Here is a 19,740-nt window from a genome sequence, read left to right on the forward strand (position 1 = left end):
CAGTTACAGGCTGCATTGCTGATATAGTGAGAAACTGAATAGTTAGCAGGGAGTTTTCTGATTCATATTGTCTGTGATGGACCAACAGTCTGTCCAGGTAGTCTCCCTGCCTTCTGCCCAGTGAATGAAGGCTTGTTGATCACCACGACCCCTGACTTGACAATGGATTGGTGAAAGTCACAGAAAGGTGAATCAGTTCATCTGGACACAACGTTCACTGAGAGAAATGTCTCATCACTCATCTAAGTGACCTGTTCAGTCTCAACCGACTGCAGGTGTCCCCACCCTTATTTATAAACAATACAGTGGCATAACGACCCAAACCAACGATCGGTTTCATATGCAATATGAGCATGACCATTAACTAGAGTTACAATGGCCATGTGTACTACTCACAGAGGATTGGGGAACAGTTGCAATCACAGCATTGTAAGATGGTGACAGATGTACTTTTAGACACCCTCCCCCCCGGTTCAGGGATGGTCATTTCCTCATCGCATAGGTGGCCTCTTTGACTCCCCGTTCAAACCAGTGTTCCTCCCTATCAAGGATGTACACACCCTCATCCCTGAAAGAGTGGCCACTGGCCTATAGATGGGTGTAGACTGTGGAGTCCTGGCCTGAGGTGTTAGTTCTGTGTGATGTATAAGAGTAAATCTGTCACCATCTTACAATGATCACCCCCACTTCAACCCTTGGGTTGTCGTGAGGAGGGTGTGTGGACACCCAGCAAGACTAACAACAAAACCGGTCAAAGGGCGGATGAGTTCCTTTGTGAACAAACGGCCATCAATACCTGGAAAGGAGATAGGGACCACCAGGTACTCCCCCTACTGAAACACAATGATGACTCAACCAAAGACTTGTTGAGGCACCAGCTGTGCTCCTACGACCTCCATAGGTTAGAGAACTGATGATGATTACAAAACTGATGTAACTACTCATTTTCCATGTAGCGAGGCCTGCATTCTTCCCGTCTATACTGTGTAATGTGAACATCGGCATGTCTTATCGTGACACCACACTTGCTCGGTTGATGCTCATCGGATGTTTGTGCCCATTCTTCAGTAGCATACCGCCTACCGTTTTACTCCTCCTGGCCCGTGATTCATTGACTAAGCTGTGATTTGAGTGGGTTCTGCAGATTCCTCTTGCCACAGGCTACATCCTGGAAATTACTAATTGTGTGCATCTTTTTTTTTAACTTTTCATCCTTCAAGTCAGTGACTGTATTTTGCTTTAAAAAAAAAAAGAAGTAAAGCAACTATCAAAGATTTCCTTTGGCAAAAAACTGAACTGAAAAACAAATCGGTATTGTTCGATTTTACAACAACAACCCATGACGTAAGACGTAGGATCACCTGTGCTATCAAGATGAGGGGTGACGGGGGCGTCCGGGGATCGCCAGTTCAAACCCCCGTGTTACCACCGGCTTGGTCGGGCATCCTACAGACACAATTAGCCGTGTCTGCGGGTGGGAAGCTGGATGTGGGTGTGTCCTGGTCGCTGCACTAGCACCTCCTCTGGTTGGTTGGGGCGCCTGTACAGGGGGGGATAGCGTGATCCTCCCATGTGCTACATCCCCCTGGCGAAACTCCTCACCGTCAGGTGAAAAGAAGCGGCTGGCGACTCCACATGTATTGGAGGAGGCATGTGGTAGTCTGCAGCCCTCCCCGGATGGGCAGAGGGGGTGGAGCAACGATTGGGACGGTTTAACAGTGGGGTAATTGGCCGAATACAATTGGGGAGAAAAAGGGCTTTAAAAAAAAAAAAGATGAGCAGTGACTCGGGGGTACTGACTACAAATGGCATAGCCCTGGTAAGCCCATATTATCCAACTAGCATTGATAAATGGTAAAAAAGTACCACGTCTTCACGTACCGTTTAACTCATTTACATAACCCCATTCGCTCAGTCTTCTAAGAGTCTTTTGAATCACTCTTATCTCCTGTAATTCACTATGGCCTCGTCCGATAAGCCTTAAAGACCTGTTATCCACTCCATAACTCAGAAAGAGGTTCTCACACCTGAGACACATGTGACATCACCGTGAGCGTCTGGTCAAAAACAGCTTAAAATCCCCCGCGTAGACACTAATTGTAAAGTTCTCACTCGTGGCTTTATGCCCTACAAGTGTTACTACTGTAGGAATGGCACTGAACCACAAGCTTAACGAAGAAATCGCAGTTACATTGTAACGGCATTATTTCCCCCTTTTGTATACGTGCAACTCTGTGTTGAATCCCCTACACATGAACGTAATTTACCACGCCGCGAAGACGGGAAAAGATCGCTTCGTCACTGTTTATCATTGAACAAATGGTATGTGTGTGTGGGGGGGGGGCAATACCGTGAGTGTTTGCTATGATCTAAACCGTCGTACTTTCTACTGCTATAACCAGATGTTTGGTTTTGTTTTTCACACCAACACGTGAAGAGTGTAAAGTATACTATAAACACAGCGTGCTCCCAGCGTGCCAGGCGGACTGTTCTGCAGCACCTCGCAGCCCGGCCCGGCAAGCCCACAGCCCAGCGGCACCGCACCAATCTGTCATTGTTAGAAAGAAGCTGCTGACTCTCTCCATGAGGGGGGTGGGGATGGATATGCCTGTGGACAGAGTGAGTAGAGGGTGGTGTGTGCATGCGTGCATGTGTGTGTGCGTGTGTGTGTGTGTGTGTGTGTCTGAGCGTGACGGACTGGGGGAAGGGAGAGGCTTTGCCTGCCTGGACTATCTGCTGTGCTGATGAGCACAGCACATCTACTATACTGTGGGTGCATCAATGCAGACACACACACACACACACACATAAACACAAGCATACATAGGCATACATACATACACACACACACACACACACACACACACACACACACAAAATTGCATGTGTGTTTGTATGTGTGGCTCTACGTGCATGACTCTACACATAGTCAAGTTAAGTCAAGTCTATTTGTATAGCCCAAATTCACAAGGTAGTCCCGAAGGGCTTTACAATCAGTACAATACACAACACTACACAACACAGGACACCCTCATACTGTATACATATACGCACATACACACAGATACATACATGTGTACACACATGTATCTCCAGGTAGCTCCCCAACACCTTCAGGTAAACAAAAGGGGAGCAGGGCCCTTGAACACACAGAGAGAGAGAGAGAGAGAGAGAGAGAGAGAGAGAGAGAGAGAGAGAGAGAGAGAGAGAGAGAGAGAGAGAGAGAGAGAGAGAGGGAGAGAGAGCAAGAGGGAGGGAGAGAGAGGGAGAGAGAGCAAAAGAGAGAGAGAGGGAGAGAGAGAGGGAGGGAGAGAGAGAGAGAGAGAGAGAGGGAGGGAGGGAGAGAGAGGGAGAGAGAGAGAGAGAGAGAGAGAGGGAGGGAGAGAGAGCAAGAGGGAGGGAGAGAGAGGGAGAGAGAGCAAAAGAGAGAGAGAGGGAGAGAGAGAGGGAGGGAGAGAGAGAGAGAGAGAGAGAGGGAGGGAGGGAGAGAGAGGGAGAGAGAGCGAGGGAAAGAGAGAGGGAGCGAGAGAGAGAGGCTGAGCTACATACACACACGTATATACAGAACAAGCACATTCACGTCTCGATCTCTCTCACACACACACACACACACACACACACACACACACACACACACACACACACACACACAGCGCCCAGCCCAGCAGTCTGGAGGGGCAGTTCCAGCTCGCCGTCTCTTAAAGGTGAAACTGGTTTAGCGTAAATGAGGCCGTGTGGCCGGCCCTAGCAGCCACATCCTGGGCTGCTGATGAACAGCGAGCTGCCGAGGGGAAAGTGCTGAGCGCACCGGGCGTCTATTTTCAGCCAGTATCAGCAGCTGCTGCCTGCGGGGGCGCATCTTTATGTGCCCCTGCGCCATATGTGATTACTCCTCCGTTAGAAACCCGCACAGCAGCCCCTAATGAAGGGAAGCGTAAAGAGAGCCATGGAGGAAGAAAGGGGAAGAGGAGGACGTGGAGGAGGGAGGGAGAGATGGGGGGGGGGGGAGTTGGTTGGGAGATGAAGGCTGAGGAATGAGATTGCGCTTGAGGGAGAGGAAAGAGAAAAAAAAATGACGGGAGATGACTGTGGTATGTCAAAAGCTGCCCTTAAGAGAAGCAACAAAACAGGAAACGGGTAGAAGAAGAAGAAGAAGAAGAAAAAGAAGGAAGAAGAAGCAGGAAAAGGAGGAGGGGGAGGAGGAGGAGGAGATGAGGCATTCTTCCTGGTTCATTAGTAGATGGCCCATGACATATGAAGCGTTCCAGCTGTTAGCGGCACTTATCGTACAGGGTTGAGACAAAGAGAGAAATTAATCAACGTGAAATATTGGGTGGGGGTGGGGGTGGGGTATGTCGGGGGTGTTTTATGTTAGGCGATATCATTACAGGGCAGGAAATTATAAGCGGCGGCAAATCCAAGGCCCGGTCAAGTCACATGACGCATTTCAGGAACACTGCCAAATACCCTTTCATTTCATAAACAGGCTGAGCAATACTCCCCCCTCCCTCCCTAATTCCCTCCCTCTGTCTCTCTCCCTCTCTCCTCTTACACCGGCCTTTCGCCTGCGTAGAAGAGAGGGCTAATTTATGCAAATGCTCTCCAGTGAATTCCTGCATGTCATGCATCCTAATGAGGACACGGCATGGATGACAATGGCGTGTCCTGCCACCCCCCCACCCCCACCCCCCTATGTGCAAGGGGGGGGAAATAAACCCAGCAAACCAAAAACAGCCACTCCGTCTCCACCCGAGAGGAGGAGGAGATATCAGATCTGCTGAGTAACCCGACATTAACCTTTTGCATCTGTCCGCCGAACAATGCGAAGGCTGACTCACCGGGCTAATGGGAACCGAGGCGCCGTACCGCACGCCGTGGCGGTGACACCAGCCGTGGCGAGCCGGGCGGGTATGTCAGAAGACGGATGCAATTACCTGCTGCTGCGGAAGAAACTCGAGGGCTAATTTAAAGCCCTCTGCTAACAAAACATCCATCGTAAAAATGTCATTCTGAGTCTAGCGTTGAGGGAATTATTTATTTATCTGTCTATTTATTTATTTATTTTTATTCGTTATGACAAATGAACACGTCTGCAAAAAATGGCTCGAGATAATTTCAATTATTTTCTGCCAGTTAAAAAAAAAAAAGTGGCAGTAGGCTGAAATAGGATGAAAGTGTCTTCCTCGGTGACAGCAGGAGACGCTCAGGCACTCCCGGTGCTTAGCCGTCTGTGAGTAAACACCCCCCCCACCCCCATCCTACCCTCGCCGACCACAAACGCCGGATTAAATCAGACGGTGTCCTTCCTAATCCCTTCCTAGTGCATCTCGCAGTGTATGACCAGACACAGGAGGACATGACCCTGCCTCCTCGCCGCTTAAGACGCCGCGCTTATAGTAGGAGAATTCGTTGCCTTTAAGCCGATGAAGGCCGGCGAGTGACTCAACGCGTCTGCTTGTTGTCGTTTTGTTTTGTTTCAGTTTCGCATCCCTGTTGTGTGTACGGCGCTAGGGTGACCAGAGGGGCAATAGATGAGCCATCCATGCTCCAGATTATCTTATGGACTAAAAGCATTTAAAAACAAACCCATAAAGCAAACCGTTTGGACGGCATCAATGTTTAATTCTTCATTTTTATCAAATTCTATTTCTCCCCCCCCCTACTCCTTTTTTTCTCCCCAGTTGTACTTGGCTAATTACCCCACTCTTCGCTGCTCCACCCCCTCTGCCGATCCGGGGAGGGCTGCAGACTACCACACGCCTCCTCCCATACATGTGGAGTCGCCGGCCGCTTCTTTTCACCCGACGGTGAGGAGGAGTTTTGCCAAGGGGACGTAGCACGTGGGAGGGTCACGCTATCCCCCCAGTCCCCCGAACAGGTGCCCCGACCAACCAGAGGAGGCGCTAGTGCGGCGACCAGGACACACACCCACATCCGGCTTCCCACCAGCAGACACGGCCAATTGTGTCCGCAGGGACGCCCGACCAAGCCGGAGGTAACACGAGGATTCAAACCGGCGATCCACATGTTGCTAGGCAACGAAATAGATGCCACCCGGACGCCCTAATTCTTAATTTTCATGAAATTCCGTTTTTATTCTTTACCGTTAGAGAGCTCTTTTCTTCCTTTATCCTTCCCTTTTGTGTATCTGTGCACTTTAGCTCAACACTAAAGCACACTGCATTGCACTTAAACGTACAAAATGTACTACACAAACAAAGCTTGACTGAATGACTGCTTGACTGATCGATATCAGGCCTTCAAAACACATCGCTTTGGAGAAAATGTGGCACCATGATATACCTGAACATGCTTAAATATATCCCCAAGTATGTCCATAAGTACATCCTCGCATATGCTTAAGGATACTTACAGTGATCAGAGAGACTCACAGCAGGCGATGCAGTCAGTCCTTCTCAACAGCCGTGCAAACAGCATCGCGCTGCTCCATGCAGCCAACAGCCGACTAATAAGCCTGATCATGTGAGGACTGTGTTTAGCTTTCGGAGAGGTGGGTCTCGTACTCGCTATTGCCCCGGAGCGGCGTAAACTTTGTTTTCTCACCAAACACGAGCTCCCCTGTGGAATCGTCGTGATACGTTTCATTTCGCCGAGTATATTTGCTGACGCTAGGCGCTGTCCTGCGTGATGGGTGCCACGCAGGACCGAGCACAAACAGCAGTAACAGGGGAGCGACAGAACACGTGCAGGAAAACAGAGGCCTGTTTAACTGGGGGAAAAAAAGCCCCCATCAGTTTCTCCACAAATGGTGCCTTTGATCATCTCTGGGCTGCATGAGGAAATCATGGCGGTTTCACGAGTCTCTCGAGGGTTTGTTTTGTGGAATACTGTGAATGATAACATTTAGGCACAATGTATTTAATGGTGTAAACTGTCTCATTACCACAGTGGCGAAACATCCGCTAAACACACAGACCTACCAGACACAGAATCCACGACCAGGCGAGTTCCTCAGCGAATCACGTACTAAGAGGTCCACACTGGGTTGACGAAATCAGATTTTCACAAATGTATTCTTTGTGGTTTCTGCAGGGTTAAGTCGTGGCAGTGCAGTGACAAGAGACACTCGGCACAGGTCACAACATATTTCTGCATAGAACGACATGAAAAAGCAGAACTACATTACAGTTTTTGCCCTCCGTTTTGTTCTTTTGGTTTATTTTCCTCGTTCCGGTTTCCATACTCCTTCAGCTATACCTGCGTAATCTGGGTTTGGTAAACCAACATTGTGACTCTGGGGCACTAGCCGGCATTACGTATGCAACGCTGGTTGACTGGTACCATCTAGACTCTGCTTTCAATCTATTCTCTGCATTTGACCTACCCTAGCTGTGTAGCTAGGAGCAGTGGGCAGCCGCCGTGCAGCACCCGGGGGGCCAACTCCAGTTCGTCTTGCCATGCCTCGGTCAGGGGCAGACGGGAGTATAACCCTAACATGCATGTCTTTTTGATGGTGGGGGAAACCGGAGTACCCGGAGGAAACCGCACCGCAGACACGGGGAGAACATGCAAACTCCACACAGAGGACGACCTGGGATGACCCCCAAAGTTGGACAACCCTGGGGTTCGAACCCGGGACCTTCTTGCTGTGAGGCGGCAGCGCTAACCACTGGACCACTGTGTGCATGCTTTTAACCAATGCATGCTTCCTACTTTGGACTGTAAAATAGGGACATGTGGTGGATCTGGACAGGGTTGCACCCACCATTTGTAAATACTTAACTAAGTTTGTGTGTAAAGTCCTCACTAAGTGCATATTATCAAATAAGGTTTAACCTAGCAACCTAATAATGTGGGTTGCACCACTCAAACATAAGGAATGTCACAGCGAGTAAAGCCTTGGTAATGTGTAAATGGGTTACCAGGCAAACATCACAGCAGCCAGCCAATCAAAAACCGTTCACACATGTAAATACGGAGGTGCACATTAGCCTCGTGAGCAGATAGCGGGCATAGATGTTCACATCATCAGATATGTCCAGGAGGCGTAGCCAATCATGTTAAATCTGGTTTCTCTATTCTATAATGATAATCAGGTCATGTCTTTGTGTTGTTACTGCTGTTGCATGCTAATTTGTTTGGCTGTGAGCTAGTCCACAGTCACCCATACAATATACATTAGTTACTATGTGTAAGAATTTTGTATAAAAATTAAGTTCTTACTACAAAGGTGATATTGAAACTATTACTATCATGATAAACGTAAGGAAACTGACACAATATTGATCTATATCATGATATCTGCTCAAATATGCAACAATATCTTCTTTAAGAATCCAATTGAGGTTCATCAAACTGAACTGTTACGTCATGCAACATATAATATCCAACCAAAACTAGTTTCAAATAATACACACTCAAATATTTCAGATGCTTAAAATTTCTTTTTTGTGAGACATTTCAGGTAATAAATCCTCGAAGTCATTAATTCAGACGACACAGTTGTGTATCACGATATGACGATATCTGAATTTCACCCCGATGCAATACCACTGACGCACGATAAATGATAATAATGAACTACTGCCCAGCCCCCACTCTTAGTAATAACTAGCAGGAATGGTGCAACCCGTCGTTATTTAGCGCGGCGGAAACTCCAACTAGACTTGGTAAGGACGACCTACACACGTCTGGTCCCACAGGGCCCAGGTCATTTCTAAACCGTGAACTGCACATGCAGCCAGTAAGTTTTAAGCCCACAGTCTGACAGTCTAACACACAGTAAACGCACTCTTTAGGCACAGGCAGCCGGCTCAAGCAGCTTCTCTGCCCAGCCTCTCCTACCCAGACAAAGGCCCTGTTTTCTTTTCGGTTTTTTTTTCCCTCTGTCAGCTTATGGGGATGAGACGTGCCCTTGCGTTGGCAGAAAAAGAGAGACCCCCTGCTGGATGCGGGTGGTGCTGTGGGGGCTGGGTGTTAGTGCCTTTGCGATGCTGCCATGACATACCCCCCCTTCCTCCACCTCCTCTTTCCCTCATTTTTTTTCTCCTCCTACTGCCCCGCCCCTCCCCACCTTTAGCAGGGAGCAGGCAGCAGAGCTACACACGCCCCTGTCTCCTGCCATCTGTCTAATAAGCTGTATATGTGTGATAGTCTCCTGGCCGGGCACTCGACATGGGCCACCCCCCTCCCTCACTTTGTTATTCTCTCTCTCTCTCCATCCCCCTCCCCCACAGATTAGCTGGCAGGTTGTCCAGGTCGAGTTTGGATCGACTGGTTGTGAGGTGGAGGGGCTGTCACTCATCTACGCCGCTAATCTCCACAAGCGCATTAGGTTTTCCTGTCTGTGGACTGTCTCTCACACTCTCTCTCTCTGTTACTCTAGACCTCTCTGTCTCTGTCATCTGTTGCTCTTATATACACAAATACATATACACAGATGGGTGACAAATGAAAGGAAAAAGCTGAATGCTTGACCCCTACAGTGATGGGGTCTGGGGGGGGGGGGGCATTTTCCCGGCATGGTTTGGTTCCACCTTTCCCCTTCTAGGGTAGGGTTACTGCAAATCATACAGCGTTATTCTGAGTGATCACCTTTATCCTATGATGAGACATGATTTATCCCATGATGCTCCAGTGCAGGTGTGTGATCATGTAGTACATGCCCATGCACATGCACACGCACACACACACGTGTGTGTGTGTGTGTGTGTGTGTGTGTGTGTGTCTGTGTTTCACTGGAGATGATAGATGAGCAAGCCTCCCCCCCACTGGCCCCTGGTGACTAAAGGGGAACAGCTGACTAAAACAGGAGGTGGTTTGAGGTCTGTGAACTTGGACCAGTGCTGATTCATGGCTCCGACCTCTCCCTGCTTCTCACTGAGCAGAAATCGGAATGACCAGAAATGGCTTCCAGTACATAACACCACCATCCATTTTCAGCCGTGGTCTGGAACCAGTCAGACCGCAGTCTTCCACCAGTCTGTCCACTACAGGCCAGTCACAGCGGGGCTGAAGAGGAATGCGCAAACAAGTGCATTCACGGGTACGTGAGCCAATCGCTCGGAACGACTGCGAGAAACGGTTACTTGATTTGATTTGGCCCGCTGAATAATACACTGATCTAATTCTCCTCTGGAAATCTGATTACCGCTGTGATGCCGGGGTGAAATTCCAACGTACAGTAAAGGTCTGGGGTCACTCACAGACATGCTTCCCCACTGCCAGTCTCCTTTTGTATTGGAGGCACATGATGATTAACCGGCGAACTAGGTGATGGTAATCTGCCGGGATCAAGGGGCTGCTGGGAAAGAATCACACTACATGTTTACACATGGTTTCATCATACGAGAGAGAGATAGAGAGAGCAAGCGAGAGAGTCAAGTCGAGAGAGAGAATGAGTGAGAGAGAGCGAAAGAGAAAGAGAGTCAAGTCGAGAGAGAGAGAAAGAACGAGAGTCAAGTCAAGAGTGAGAACGAGATAGAGAGAGAGTGTCAAGTCGAGCGAGAGAGTAAACACGAGAGCAGAGATTGTGCAAAGAATGGCACTTAGGTGACACTGAAGATGAAACACATTTCCTTTTTCAACGTCCTAAACATGAGACAGTCGGAAGGACATCTTTTTTTTTACCCCCTTTCTTTTCTCCCCAATTGTACTTGGCAAAATACCCCACTCTACCGAGCTGTCCCAGTCGCTGCTCCACCCTCTCTGCCGATCCGGGGAGGACTGCAGACTACCACATGCTTTCTCCAATACACGTAGAGTCACCACATGTCACCACCTGACAATGAGGAGTTTCACTGGGGGGACGTAGCGCGTGGGAGGATCGCGGTATTCCCCCCAGTTCCATCTCCGCCACGAACTAACGCCCCGATCGACCAGAGGAGACGCTAGTGCAACGACCAGGACACATACCCACATCCGGCTTCCCTCCCGCAGACACGGCCAGTTGTCTCTGTAGGGACACCCCACCAAGCCGGAGGTAACACGGGGATTCGAACCAGCAATCCCCATGTTGGTAGGCAATGGAGTAGATTGCTACGCTACCCAGACACCCCCGGCAGGACATTTTTTTTGAAGCAATGTGAAAATATCCACAATACATTTCACCTACGTTCATATCCAGAAACTCCCCCAACAACTCTAGGAGAGGAACCTCATTCAGCACATCTTGCAGCTGGATTTCAACTCAGTTCAATTCGCCTAACCGACATGACAAAAACACGCATGACATACTTGTAGTGCCAAAGCACAGTTAACATTAATATGAAAAGTATAACAATAAATAAATAATACAGATGGACAATGATATTAGAGAATCATATTAGAAGATCACATAAAAACCAATGGACGCCACATGCTGTTAAACTAATAATCTGCACCACTGTCTGGTGCTGACGTGGTCATTTTGTTTTACCTTACATACTCCCTATCTAATAATTCAATGTAAACAAATCAGCAGCTACATATGAATGCTGTTGGTCTGATCTTTTCTTTCATTTGTTGTCCTAATAAATAAGATTTCATGTTGTAGTCAATACTGCTTTGACAATATTATACAATGACAGTCATGCTAACAAAGAACGCTGAACTGAACTGAGAGAGGGAGGATGGGGGGGTGAGAGAGAGCACCTAACTGGTAGTGGTTTCTCCTCTCTATTCAGAACAGTGATATCCGCTCCTTTCTAGTCGAGGACTCCCTTTGAAATTCCCTTCAAATTGCCTTATTTACCACACGCAGAATCCCTTCATTCGTCCACTTTGTGCGAGAGATGCCCCCCCCCCCCACACAGACACACACAAAAACACAACAACCTCCATCTCCATCCCCTCCACACACATGGTGGGTGCCGAGAGCAGCACTGTTTAAAGGGAGACAAGGCGGCATTGTTCTGTTCCCATGATCTGATGCTGCAGCAAGGCCCTAAATGAGACCGTCTCCCATGCGCCGGAAACCCCACAATCACATTAGACCTACATGATGTCACTCACCCCAGAATACCCCGGCTACTCTTCTGTGTGTGTGTGTGTGTTGGGGGGGCAAAAAGGTCATTGGAGAAGTGATGTGTGTGTGTGGGGGGGGGGGGGTCTTTGCTTCATATTTCATCTGCAGTGTAATGTCATGATCGACTGTATACAGAATGCCGCAGTGTCACAGACAGGCAGGCAATGCATGTGTCAGCACGATTGACTCACTGGCCATAAACCGTAGCATGGTGACACGAGGGTGGTGTGGTCGGGTATAGTGTGGTGTGGTGTGGTGTGGTGTGGTGTGGGGACCCGAAAACCTGACGCCCCACGTCACCGAAATTACACTGTTGAACAACGTGACAGCAACTAACCCGGACAACGAGGAAACTGGCTCTCGTCTGCCAGCAGTGGTGCAGACTGGATGCCGTTTGATAAAAACAGGACTGGATTCTAACTTTGATTAGTAGCTCTACACTGTTCACCATCCTTTTCAACATGTCAAAAAAACTTTGCCAAGGGCATCTGCGTAGCATAGCGGTCTATTCCATTGCCGGTGATTGCTGGTTCGAATCCTGGTGTTACTTCTGGCTTGGTCAGGCATCTCTACAGACACAATTGGCTGCGTCTGCGGGTGGGAAATCAGATGTGGGTATGTGTCCTGGTCATTACATTAGCGCCTCCTCTGGTCGGTCAGGGCGTCTGTTCGGCGGGGGAGGGGGACAGCGTGATCCTCCCATGCGCTACATTCCCCTGGTGAAACTCCTCACTGTCAGGTGAAAAGAAGCGGCTGGCGCCTCCACATCAGAGGTGGCAAATCCAGGTCCAGAAAGTAAAAGTCCTAACCATGTATTTGCTCCACCAATGTGCTAAACCAATTGATTCGAATCAACCCCACTCTTCAGCTTGATATGGTTATGAAATCAGCTGATTTAGTACACGGGTGGAAGAAATACATGGTTCGGATTTGTACTTTCTGGACCTGGCTTTGCCATCTCTGCTCCACATGTATCGGAGGAGGCATGCGGTAGTCTGCAGCCCTCCCTGGACCAGCAGAGGGGGTGGAGCAGCGACCGGACAGCTTGGAAGAGCAGAGGAATTGGATGGATACAACTGGGGAGAAAAAGGGGGGAAAATCCAAAAAAATAAAAAATAAAAATAAGATTTTGCCAAATGCAGATTCCGTCTTTGTGAGAGGACAAATCACGATAACCAAGGTGTGTTGTTTTGCTGTCCGTGCACTGCCAGTGGAAGACAAATTTCCGTGGGACGCTGGTAAAATTTCACGGCAATGGACAAAGGGACGGAGGCTTGGCTGGCAAATCTAACAGGAGCGACTCCTTTTTTCGCCGGCACATTAAAGCAGCAGCCATTCAAAGACGTTAGCTTCCACACAGCCTCTCACACCTGAGCTACACCGCCGGCTCATGCATTATTCATGTACAGCAAGCGAATGAAAGGGATTTGGCTTTTTGAGCTTCTCAACATCGGGGATCTGCTCCCCGGAGTCATTCTTTGAGTTAAGGAGTAAAAAAAAAAAAAAAAAAAAAACCCAAAACAAAAAACAAAAAAAAAAAACCCAAAATTCTCATTTTTCATTAAAAAAAAGAAAAAGGCTTGATCTCCGGGCGAGATCTTCTTCTGTCGCCGGTTTCTTTTTCAATGAATGCCGCAGCAAAGTCGCTTGACAGGCGGTGCTATATTGATGTGCGCCGGCCTGCTCACTGCGTGCCCCAGTTTTTCGGAGCACGTGTGCATGTGTGTTCACATGTGCCCGAGTATGAATATGTGAGTGTGCGACATCAACCCGTCAGTCGGGGTACTTTCATCCTGAATGGCTCTGAATTGAGGTGGGTGGGTGTTTGGTTTAAAGCGAACAGAGGGAGCGGGAAGGTGAGCGGGAGCATGTGTTGAGCCCTGGCGAGGATGAAAACCCCGAGACGGTACTAATCTCGTGGCAAATCGCTACCCGACGCCGACAGCTAACAGTGGCAGCGGCTGGCAGGTGCTAATTGGCAATCACAGCCCTGAAGTCTCAAAGACTCACTCAAGTCGCACCTTTCCGCGAGCCTTCATCAGACGGCACCCTGGGGGTGGAGGTGGCAGGGGGCTTAACAGAATTCAGTCAAATTAAAACACTGTTTTGCAGTTATTCTCAGGTGTGCCAGAAATAAATCAATGTGAAATAAAAGTTTTCTTTATCTTTGAGGGGAGGGAACTAAAAACGTGACTCTAAAAATTATGAGAAGATCGAACAGAAGCCTGATTTGATGTTCACATTACCAGCAAAAAACACACAACTCACGCCACTGATGTAACGGACGACAAACAAAAGATGTGCTGGCCTCCGGTGTCTCAGGTGCTCCGACTCGTAATTAAATTTAAAATTGTTTTGCCATTTATATTCCCTTTCTCCTCTCTCCCAAATGTTCTTAGTTCCACCTAAATGGAGGAAAAACTGCTGCTGTTAGCCTGATCCCGACTTTTTACCGTGACATAAACAAAACAAGATATGGCACACCACATTTTTGGCTAAGGGCGACTCGCCGACAGTGTCGCTGGCCATGCTGGACCGTTTCGTAGCTTTGTCGCCCATTTAGCCAGGAACACACTAAATAATTATAGGCCGATTATAAGCCCGATTTCGACTGTGATGGCTGATCTTCTTTTTGATTTTTTTCCTCCCTTTCTCTCCACAATTGTACCCATTCAATTACCCCACTCTTCTGAGGCATCCCGGTTGCTGCTCCGCCCCCTATGCCGATCCAGACATGCCTCCTCTGATACATGTGGAGTCCCCAGCCGCTTCTTTTCACCTGACAGTGAAGCGTTTCGCCGGGGGGACGAAGCGCGTGGGAGGATCACGCTATTCCCCTCAGTTCCCTCTCCCCCCTGAACAGGTGCCCCTATCGACCAGAGGAGGCGCCAGTGCGGCGACCAAGACACATAACCACATCCAGCTTCCCACCTGCAGACACGGCCAATTGTGTCTGTAGGGATGCCCGACCAAGCCGGAAGTAACACGGGGATTTGAACCGGTGCTCGCCGTGTTGGTAGGCAACGGAATAGACCGCTACGCTACCCGGATGCCGCCCCCAGATGGCTGATTTTCAAGATCCTGGAGAGTCTGCACTGGTCTGTACAAAATACGGCGGGTCACCACGGTCAGCTGGCACACGTTATCTTGTAATGAGCGGGAGTTTAAGATTCAAAAGCGCTCACCGCCCAATCACGCCTTTGGTGAGTTGGAGCCGTCATGACTGTATCGAACACGTTTGACTTTTACAACGAATCTGGACAAGTCTGAGGCTGTCGCCAAGTTTGCCACTGGGACTGTAGACTTAACTACTGTGTTTGTCTACAAGTGTAATTCACTCAAGTAATTAAATGTGTGATTCTTCTCCCATTCGACTAGGATTTTAATAGCCTTCTAATGTGTTTCCGGCTTAATATGAATGCACCGTGATGATGATGAAATCATGAGGGGTGGGGGGCAGAGGCAAACTGACACTATGGGAAAAACTGCGCTCAGATATTAATTGGCCTCCATTGGTTTTCCCTGTTGGTGGACTGAAAGAGTGATAATGGTGGTGGTCGTGGGGTCTCTACTTGGCTGGCTAGAGAGAATTTCCTCTCCGGGGATCAGGAGTATCTCATTGTCTTAAGACGCCGTTTCAGTGGCGTTTTCACCCAAGACAGAATACATACGCACCTCTTCGGGGAGGCTAACGACCAAGCCATTCTCCGCCTGGCCCACCAGCGCCTGGAGGAAATACTCGCTGCAGGCGGCCAGCACGGCCCTGTGCCCGCGGAACTCCTTCCCCTCCACCCGGACTGTCACATCGCACAGGATATCCTGCTTCCGCTGGTCGTTGAGGCAGAGGAGGATATTGGTACAATGAACCGTTGACTCATACACGTACATGGGGGCTTCAGGCTTCTCATCCAGGGACATTCCGCTCACGCCCTGGAAATAGAAGCAAAACAGAGAGAGCGAGAGAGAGAGTGAGAGAGCGAGAGAGCGAGGTTTAGCTTACAGTGGAGCCTGTGGAGCGCATACCGCAGGGCTGACATCAGCCCCCTGATTCAACACATACAGGGCTGCCTCCTTTCTACTTCATATGCCCACTTCCCCTTTCCCCTTGTAAAAGAAGAACAGTAATTGGGATGCCTTGCACACCCCTGCTCGGTGTAGAGACCTATGCAGTCACACACACACACACACACAATCACAACACGTGCACAGGCATGAACATGCAAACACACACACACACACACACACACACACACACAAACACAGCATTTGCTGGTATTCACACCACAATCCCACTTACGCACATCCGCTCTTGCAAACTCATGAGTGCACCGGCACGGCACGAAAACACAAGTCCCGTACTTTGAACCACCCACGGAAGGTGACAAAAATGACGGGCAGCGGCATTTAGTTTCAGCGTAAAGAGTGCAGCTCTCTTCACTCTATAATAAGAGCAAGCCCACATGTGTTTGTAATCTAAGAGGGATGCATTGTAAAGGTATGCTGAGCCGCTCGGGCACTGTCAGCGAGAGAAACATCAGCTGAAAATGCAGAATATGAACGCAAGTAGACTGTTATTCTATGAGTAGAAGAGAAATGGCAAAATTTTTTGCTCTCTTTCAGCTCACAGAAGCCTGAAAACAGGCTGTGAAACATTTTCACGGTTAGTCACTCGAATGACGGATGCAGAATTACACAATACAGAAAACGAAATACACAAAACATAAAAAAAAAATATTTATCAAGTCTCAAATCAACAACCACATTTTGGTTAACACACACCTACTGTAAATGTATTAATACTTGAGAAAGCTCAACTCTCTCTCATCGTTCTCTGCCATTTTCTACTGCCACCTATTCAGCTTAAATACGGTGGACGGTAACAGCCAAGAGGTTTTAAGATGTTGGTCGTGCCGTTGAAAGGTTGCCAGTTTGAATTCTGGTTGGCGGGAGTGAGCAAGACCCCTACATTACCAACCTCGAACAGCCTTTTAATCAGGTTGAATTCGGGATTCTTTTGGGGGGGGGGGGTGTCTAAAATATTAATTACTGAATTGCTAAAATGCATCCTGTGGGCTCAAGTACAACGGCCCCTGACCGGAGCTGAGCCCGAAGAGGAAACACTGACTGACAGGACCCGGAAGCAGGGCAGGCTAAGCTAACTGCTAGCCCAGGCAGACCCCGGCAGTTCCAACAGTCATCCTCCTGGCTGGCGTTCGTTCCCTTGGACAGTGATTTTTTTTTTAAAGTTTGGATATGTGTTGGTTTGGATATTTGTGTTAGTTTGGATATGTGCGTTCTTGTAGTTCTTGGATATGTGTTTTTGTCTTTGTGTTGCACTGATGTGGGCTGGGGGGAAAGGATATTTGATATTGGGAGACATCGCTAACCGCTCGACTAAAGGGTCGGACCCTTTAGTCGACCGGTTAACGTTGTCGCTTGTGGAGTGGGAGACACGGGTTCGCATCCCGGCTGTGGCGACGGTCTCCCAGACTGCCCCCCGAATTCGCTACATTGGTGTCAGAAGTGGGATATGCGCAGACGCGCTTTCCCTAAGGTAGTGTAACGTGCATGGATAAGTAGACACGTTGGCCGCTGGCTGACGGGTCTGACCCTTTAGTCAAGCAGTTAGCGATGTCTCCCGCGGTGCGGGAGATATGGGTTCGCGTCCCAGCCACGGCAGTTCCTGTGGTTGCCCTCCAAATTCGCTACAATATGCTGGCGCTTTAATCATGTCTGCTTGTCTTTGCGCAAATGATGCTTGCGCACGTGCTGCTTCTGCTTTTGCACGTGCTCTGGCTGCAATGGCACTGGCTAAGGACAAATGACTGGTGTGTGAGGTGTTGGAGCATTTTGATCATGTTTCAAGTTATCCATCCTGTTAACTGCAGCTGTAATGGCAAAAGAATGCTGTGTATTTCCGCGAAGATCCACTTTTCTGTAGGTAACCCGTTAGGCATCTGTCTTTTCACTATTCTGCCTTTACTAGAATGTAGACATGATTGCTAGCTTGGCAGACAGCTAAACAGGTTCCTTAACAAACATCCAGGGGACAGCAGGTAAGTTCAGGATGTTTACTGTCAGAAGCACTGTGACACTGAAATATAGAAATGAAAATACAAATTCACAATTATAATGTGTTTCCCTCTTGCTCTCACACCAACAAACAATAAGTAATCATTCATTAGCTATTACAGTTAACTAGCGTTTAGCATGAATGCTAATTAGACAAGACAAGCTAGCGTGATTAGCATTGCCATGGTTTAACTTTTTTTAGACAAACTAGAAACTGCTACAAATAACTATCAGAGATGATTGTCACAAAAAGGCAAACACTCAAATCAATAACACTGAATACTTATAGACATATGCTATCTCGGGTTCAGGCAGAGAAAAATGAACAAGAGAAAGAACAATAGCTGTGCTTGCAAAGCTCTTCAAGTACAATTCAAACTACAACAAGCTATATAAGACAAACAGCGTCACACAGTCAACTCTGCCAACTATCTTAAAGGGGCAGCACAATATATGCTCATACGTGTGTGTTATAAGATGTTTTATTGCCATGTGGCCTTTGAATTTGACTTATCCTTTTTTAATTTTATGGGGAAATTATCAGGTTCTATTTGGCCGCGTTGCAACAAAGGTGAATTTTGTTCTAACGTTTGCCTCTGAGTCACAATCTGCTGATACAGAACAAGTAAATATACATTTGCATCATAGATGTTTCATTACCAATGACTCATTTCAAGTCCTCTCCGAGACACACCCAAACTACAAAATGTGAACTCCCTGGAAAGCCGTGGTATAGTTCACATCCTGACTATTATTACAACCATTATTGCAACCACTACTACTACTACTGCTACTACTACTACTACTACTAATAATAATAATAATAATAATACACTACAATGACAACAAATGCATGGACCCCATTTGTAATAATGATATGTTTAGTGAAATGACTTCCTTGGGCTCCCACCCTTTGTGGCGATCAGTTTTCCAACAGCCAGGGCACTAAGCCAACGGATCCTATATCCTGTGTGTATCTGTGTGTGTGTGTGTATGTGTGTGTGTGTGTGTGTGTGTGTATGTGTGTGTGTGAGAGAGAGAGAGAGAGAGAGAGAGAGAGAGAGAGAGAGGGAGAGAGAGAGAGAGAGAGTTGAGAGATGGGCGGGGGGGGGCACTACTACTCCAAGGAGACAGGACGCCTCCTCTGCTCCTTGCAAATGGAAATATCGCTTGGAAATAGAAACCCCTGTCTCTGCAAATGAAAATATACCAGCTGGAAATACAGTGAGAGAGACCTCTAACCACAACCGGGCAATCACTGTGTGGAACCAGATCGGTGATCGTAGAGAGAGAGAGAGCGAGAGAGAGAGAGAGAGAACAAGAGAGAGAGAGAGCAAGAGAGAGAGAACAGATTGCTGTACTAAGTGCTAAGCCTGTCTGCACCGGATTAAGTTGGGAGGCCATTTCATCCATGCTCCCCCCCATAGCCATCATTCACTAGCCATTGCACAACTTCTGTGTCTTGATTCTTGTTGACAGGTAAAGGGTGTTTAAGCCTCAACACAACAGTAACGGACTCTGCTGGTGGGTGCAACTCAAACATAGGACAGCAGTCCAGTCCTGACATTTTCTGCACCCCGTGCAAGTTGGGTTTTGGTGTAGCGATGTTCTTTGTGCAGTAGTCACATCAGGCCCACAGCTCAGCCTCACTGCGATCAACAGTCTGGTGCGGGGGTTTTTCTGAAACCACTCTCTATGTCCAG

The 19,740-nt window shown here is 48.2% G+C and overlaps 1 protein-coding gene across 1 annotated transcript in view; it reads right to left on the reverse strand.

The window, feature by feature from the left end:
* The window catches only part of bach2b (BTB and CNC homology 1, basic leucine zipper transcription factor 2b), a 35,703-nt gene extending 19,814 nt beyond the window's left edge, over nucleotides 1-15,889 (reverse strand). Inside the window, exon 1 of the mRNA XM_056294899.1 lies at nucleotides 15,641-15,889. Within this exon, the coding sequence (XP_056150874.1) occupies nucleotides 15,641-15,883 (243 nt within the window). The 5' untranslated portion in view covers nucleotides 15,884-15,889. The remainder of the gene's footprint in view (nucleotides 1-15,640) is intronic.
* Nucleotides 15,890-19,740: the final 3,851 nt, after the last annotated feature.

Source organism: Lampris incognitus, chromosome 15 (genome assembly GCF_029633865.1).
Source record: "Lampris incognitus isolate fLamInc1 chromosome 15, fLamInc1.hap2, whole genome shotgun sequence".
NCBI classification, from domain to species: Eukaryota; Metazoa; Chordata; class Actinopteri; order Lampriformes; family Lampridae; genus Lampris; species Lampris incognitus.